The sequence below is a fragment of the Buceros rhinoceros genome, unplaced genomic scaffold, assembly GCF_000710305.1.
Source record: "Buceros rhinoceros silvestris isolate BGI_N320 unplaced genomic scaffold, ASM71030v1 scaffold11194, whole genome shotgun sequence".
Lineage (NCBI taxonomy): Eukaryota > Metazoa > Chordata > Aves > Bucerotiformes > Bucerotidae > Buceros > Buceros rhinoceros.
Window position 1 is genome coordinate 59,049 of NW_010406527.1, and position 6,205 is coordinate 65,253.

At 44.4% G+C, this 6,205-nt stretch overlaps 1 protein-coding gene across 1 annotated transcript in view; it reads right to left on the reverse strand.

Annotated features, from left to right (window-relative positions):
* The window catches only part of SLC35F2 (solute carrier family 35, member F2), a 16,640-nt gene extending 10,763 nt beyond the window's left edge, over positions 1–5,877 (reverse strand). The window contains exons 1-3 of the mRNA XM_010134135.1: positions 5,753–5,877; positions 2,327–2,502; positions 1,649–1,776 (exon numbers count right to left, since the gene is read on the reverse strand). Coding sequence (XP_010132437.1) covers positions 1,649–1,776; positions 2,327–2,502; positions 5,753–5,877 — 429 coding nt within the window. The remainder of the gene's footprint in view (positions 1–1,648; positions 1,777–2,326; positions 2,503–5,752) is intronic.
* Positions 5,878–6,205: the final 328 nt, after the last annotated feature.

Genomic DNA, 6,205 nt, shown 5'->3' on the forward strand with positions numbered 1-6,205 from the left:
AAAAGCCTGGTGCTAGGGCAATCACAGGCCTTTTTTTTTTTTTTTTTTTGTCCTGAATCTCATTTCTGACAGTGGTGAGAAACTGGTGACCTCAGCAAATGTGCAGGAAACCTTCCAGCAACAGGCAGTTAGAATAAACTTGCCATTAACAAACCGGGACAAAGCAGCCTCTGGTCTGAAGGTTACCACCTGGGAAAAAGGTTCAGCAAACGCTCGAGTCAGGCCCACCTACTCTTATCTCCTCTTTCTTAATTTCTACCAAAGAAATCGTGGGAATAACTTTATTACTTCTGAGAACTCGGATCAAAGTCCTGGCTTCTTCAGCTTGAAGTATATGATCAAACAGTGTCTCAATTATCAGCTCAATGTGATCTTGAGACTGAAACGTTGTCACTCTTACAGCTTTGATTTCTTGGGCATTATTTGTAAGGAAATTAAAGGCCTAATGAGCCCTAACATCTAAGTATGAAGGGAAATGTGACAATAATCCAACAGGCACATGATACTGGTGTTGAGCAGCACAAAGAGGAGTTACTGCAGTACTCTAAAGGGAGCCCAGACCACAGGAGTTTATTGCTTTACTCTTTTAAATATTAACCCTTGTTACTTTGACTCTGTAAAACACCGACACCTAAACATTCCTTTCCACCTAACAGCCAATTCTGCACAGTACATTATTCTTTTTATTCAGGTGAGTGGGGCCATGACCCCAGGCACAGATGCACCATTGATAAGAGCAGGTACAGTCCAGCACAACCCCAAACATGCTCTCTCCTGGCTTCTGCACTGTCCCCTCCCTTGGTCCTGCAGCAGGTGTGGAGCCACGCAGTGAGCTAACTTGGCCTGACGTGCCTCGCCGGTAGTGCAGCAAAAGGCAGGGTTTACTGAGGCGGTTGAGAACGGTTTGCTCAAGGGATTTGGCGGTGCAAGCTCAGGAGTATGCAGCTGGAGGCAGAAGGCAGGCACTTTCAGCAGCTTACGTCTGTGCAGGGTGACAAAGAAAGCCCAGCCTTAACCCTCCTGCTTGTAGAACTATTTCAGAACATAACATTTATTGTAGTGCAGCGACAGAGAACCAAGCACTGGCGTTGCAGAGGATGTCTACTGACACTTTAGGAGCCTGGCATGCTGACCTCCCTCCATCTCTTCCAGAGATGAACTGAAGTGCCACAACAAAAAGTTATAGGGCTGGTCCCTCACTGCACGGTCAGCAACACCAGCTAACTACCTCTATGTCCTTAAATGTGGTCTTACATCTCACAGCCTCCCACAGCTTCTAAGACTAAGCAAGAGATCTACCTCCCTCTCATCAGCAAGAGTCTCTGCTGAGTGAGTGTTATCTGGTCATAAATCTTTATTTTGCACCAGGAGAAAAACCTGAGCAGCTGTCAACAAACTCTTAGAAGCGCTTTCTATCAAAATAATTACCAGTTCAGCTCAACAACTGGCACTAGGTAATACCAACCAATTTTCTCCGCTTCCTGGCAATGCTATTCATGAGGCAGGATGCTCTTCCCTGTATTGCAGAAAGAAAACAGGTACTGGAAAGATTTTTCAGGCTTAAATAGCTGTCCTATGAATCTCATTTCAGAAACCAATCCAAAACTGTAATAAAAGCAACAGTTCAAAAAGAGAGATCAGTCCTTACCTGCACACTTGTGAGGGTCGTGTACTGGTAGGCTTTTACAATCATGTAATTGGCTTCAACATCAGCCAGTCCCAGAAAAACATACTTCCACCACCTCTGTTTCAAAATGTGCCAAAGATTGTCACTGCCTGTTTAGAAGAAAGCAGCAATCAATATGATGTTTCCAACCAAACGCTGCACAGGAATCACACTTTTTAGAAGCTTAACGCTAGCATGGTCAATTTTTGCCCCTGCTTAAGAAAGATACAGTAACAGCAAAACACAGCCTGGGAGGAGACAATGCAAATGGTGAAAAGCACAGAAATTCTGCCACATGAGGGGAAAAAAAAAAACAAAAAACACAAGACTGGATTTGTTGAAAGAGTAAATTAATAAGAACAGAGGCATATTAAATTGCCTGTGGGAAAGAAGCTTGTCATAACAGAGCCTATTTTCCCTAATACAACACAGGACTTGAAACCAAACAGCACATGATTTCCAACAGACATGAAATAAAACCAAATTAAGCACACATTTAACCCACGAAATTCATTTCCGTGTGCTATTACAAAGGAGGAATTTCAGCACGAACTTTAGAAAGATGAATATTGAGTTCTTTAGTTTCAAAATCTGAAACGAAAATGTAGAAGAGAAAAAAAAAGAGATGAACCAGAATCTCCCATCCCGTATTTCACATACCAGTCCTAAATGCCAGCATTGTTGTATAAACTAGGAGAAGCAAAGAATAGTTGATAAAACTTTGAAACATTGGAGTATTCACTTGGAATTGTTCTGCGAGGTACTGGCTTGTAACAGCAGTCCCACAGATAAACAAGGAGAGCATCTGGCCCAGAATTATGGTTTTCAAAATATGCCTGTAAATATAAAAGACAACACAGTAAGCTTAGAATTAAACATCCAAGTTTTTTAAAAAGTTTTTATTAAGTTGCACAGGGAAAGTGCCATTTTTTAGATCGACGCATTTTGCATTCCCAGACTGCAATACTTTGCAAGGATCTTCCAGCAGCTCACCTGGGCAGGTTCAAACCCACGGCAGCACCTACTCTCCTCACAAGAGGTTTTGATACACACAGCCCCAGTCAAATCCTTCATCCTCCACTGAACCTCATTCTCCCTTTGGTCAAGAGGAATCTGCAACACAGAGACAAGGCACCACCACTGCCTTCAGGCTCTAGCGAGACTCTTTGCAAGTAGCTGAGGCCCTACCTGAGCAGACCTAAGGAAACGCAAAAGCATTAACCACAGAATCACAGAAGAGCCTGGGTTAGAAGGACGTTGAAATACATTTGGTCCAACCTTCCATGGGAAAAGGAGTCTGGATGACGTTATCTAGCACTCTGTCCAGTCACATCTTGAAAACCTCTAGTGAAGGGGACTCCACCACATCCCTCGGAGGCCGCTCCAGTGATTGATTATCCTAATTGTAAAAAAAACTTCTATCTTACAATAAGAATTGTTGTAAGCAACATGTATTGTGGATTCTTCTCTGCTATATTCCACCACGTCCTGCTCTAACTGAGGATGGAGTTAAGCACACAGTTTGACCAAAGATCATGTTAGCTTTTACAATTTCTTTTAAGTCCATCTCACAGACTGGGGAGGGCGGGCAGGGAAGCTCATGCTCTTCGTAGCAATTCTTCACCTAATATAACGTGAACTACCCCAGATGCTCCCAAACAGGAGGGAATGCCGGAGATGGCCGTGGGTCTTTTGGCTTGCTGGTTTTCCTGCCGTGGAGCTACGCAGATCTGTACTACCCCAGTCTCTGCCTGCATCCTCACAGATGCAGTGACAGGGGCTCACTGTCGTGCTGTCTGTACAAGTTCACAAAGTTCACATCTAATTTGTTTACTCTGAAGAATATTGATGAGAATTTAGCTGTCTGCACAACTGGCTCCTTTGTTGCTACTCAAAAGTAATCAAGCAAGGGAAGAAAGCATCCCATTCGGATTCTGCACCCACCCTGTACCCACATCTCCCCCCGATCACTCCAGCAGGGCATCCACGTGCCAGGCACACCACCCGAAAGTGACAGCGGCTGTTTTCCCAAGGTGGGTGACTTTAACATAGTAATTACCGGCTCACCCGGCTGTACTGTGCAATCCAGCTGCCAGGCAGCCAGGAGGGTGTGCTCAGGGGTGCTAAAGCCAACCACAATCACACAGTGAATCCCTGCTTTCGGGAGACCTCTTCTTTGCACAGATTCTTGTTCAGCTGCACCAGTCTCCTTTTCAGTTCAGCCTAACACCAAAGCTCCTCTGACTCTAAAAATGCCGCTAGGCACATTTTTCTTTCCAAGCCCATTTCGATGAGACAGCAAATCTCTGCAAAGCCCAGCCATGCTGCGCTTCCAAGAGATTCGAGCCCCACATTTTGCTACCGCTTGCCTTGCCAGTCCCAGCAACAGTGCACGCCCACAGTGTAAGTATTCACGCATCACGTCGCAATCTTGTAAGGTCCGATCCAGCCTCCTGCGAATAACTCACTCTGGTGCACAAAAGAACGAACATTCTCATTTCTAGCATTGTGAATGCTGAAGGAAGCAACAGAAACCATGTTTTAGCTAGAAATGTATCTACGGCACAGCATTAACTGTAACCAGTGCTGTAAAATATATACGTATATTTTATAAACATACAAAATACACGTACAAAATATACATATAAAACATATATATATATACAAAAATAAATGTATATGGGGGAACCTTTGAAGCTACCTCACTTCTGTTATATTGAATTTCTTCTTACTCTGGTCAAAGATCTGATTGCGCTGTTTGGTGAACACATCAGCAACAATCGTGACAGACTGACTAATTATTCTGACTGATGCAGAAACGCCTTTCTACGTTCGTCTAAAGAAGTAATTTAATCAGGTGCCATTAAGAAGAATGTAAGCTAGGTTAGCTGAAATTTCAGGGATGGAGACTACTTACTCTCCTAAGCAGACATGGATGATGGTTCCAGCTTGCCCTTTGCCAGCCCAGTGAACTCTGGCTGCTTTGCAGGAGGCAAGATGACAGAAGACCCGTTGGTATTTCACGGAAGAAATAATGCAGTGAACACACATGAAATGTGGTTTCAGGCATTTAAAAATACATATATAAACTCTTTACTATTCAAATAAAGAGTTTTTTGCTCCAAAGTATCAGAAAATATTTCTTCTTTATGCTCAGAGCAAGAGGCACTGAGCAAGCCTTTAGCAACTTCTTGGATTAAACCCAAAACCCACCCTGTGCTGTACTGGAGCAAAGCTGTGAAGCCTGCACAGCCCGCAGCATGAACCAAGCTAGTCAAAATGTTACTGAGGAGAGGTTACAGCTGCCTTGGCTGGCAGAAGCCCTGCTGTCCTGGTCGCCCACTCCCCTGCACCTCTGTCCTAGGTGGTGCCACAGAGATGGGCAGAAGCACAGGCAATACCACCCTACAAGCATCTGGCTTGTTTAACACAACCTCCCGTGGGGCAGTTCTAAACATTTTCCTCCAGGACATGATAGGCAAGGGGTAGCTTTGCTTCTCCTGCACTAGGCACCCTCCATGCAGCAGAGGCCTGGACTCTATGTGCAGTGTTTTGGCAAACTGGATAGCGACCCCGTTCCAGCAAGAGAGCAAAATCTGTTGCCATTCAAAGTCGCTAAACAATTGATCTGCTTAGACCATCATGGATTAAAACCATGATAGACCTGGTTGCCCTCTTGCAGTGGAATAACTCCACTAAGGTGATCCTCAGCTTTTGTAATAATTACCTCCAGTTTGAAGTACCCAGCAAATTACCTCCTTGCATTTTGGCTATGGGGTCCAGAATCTACAGAACTGTCTGTGGTTAACGTACGTCTCGGTAGTCCAACAGCACTTACTCCTGCTCTACCAAAGGCACCTGGCAATGCAAGCAGGCTTCATCCCGCTTCATTCACTGCTTTATTTTTCTCTGGTTTAATTCAGGGGTTTTTTTTCTTTCCAGAAGAGATTCAAAATGTTAAGATCAAAAATAAAAATATCATTTACTGACAATGGAAGGCTGCCCTCAAAAAACGTCCTCTATGAACCCCAGAGCACTGCATTTCTGGCAACTTTCTCAGCTGTGTCTAAAACACCAGCCTCTTGCCCTGCCGCGCACACATGGTCTGCCAGCACCAGGTGCAGCCTCAGCAGGACGCAGCGATGGTTTCCTCTCACACCACTCGCCAAGGTGTCAAAATCGATTTCTCCAAACGGCGAAGGTGACACCATGTTGCCAGCACGACACGCTGGGCTCAAGGCAGCGAGACAGCTGTTCGAGCAGAGCAAGATGACCCTCGTTAAACGTGGGCTCAGGAGCTGTCTTAGTTCAGTGCCCACTAAATTCCCCACCCTCGGTAAAACTGGAGAGCAAACTTTAAATCCTATCGGTTTCATTTTGCAAGACAATGTCTTATAAGAAAAATGCTTCGAAGACATGAGTTTCCATTCATTCCAGAGTATCGATGACCATGATTTTCTTATTAATAATTGATTGTCATTTTTGAAATACATTAATTATTAACTTCTCTGTGCCAGAACTTGATCCTCCTGCTTTGTT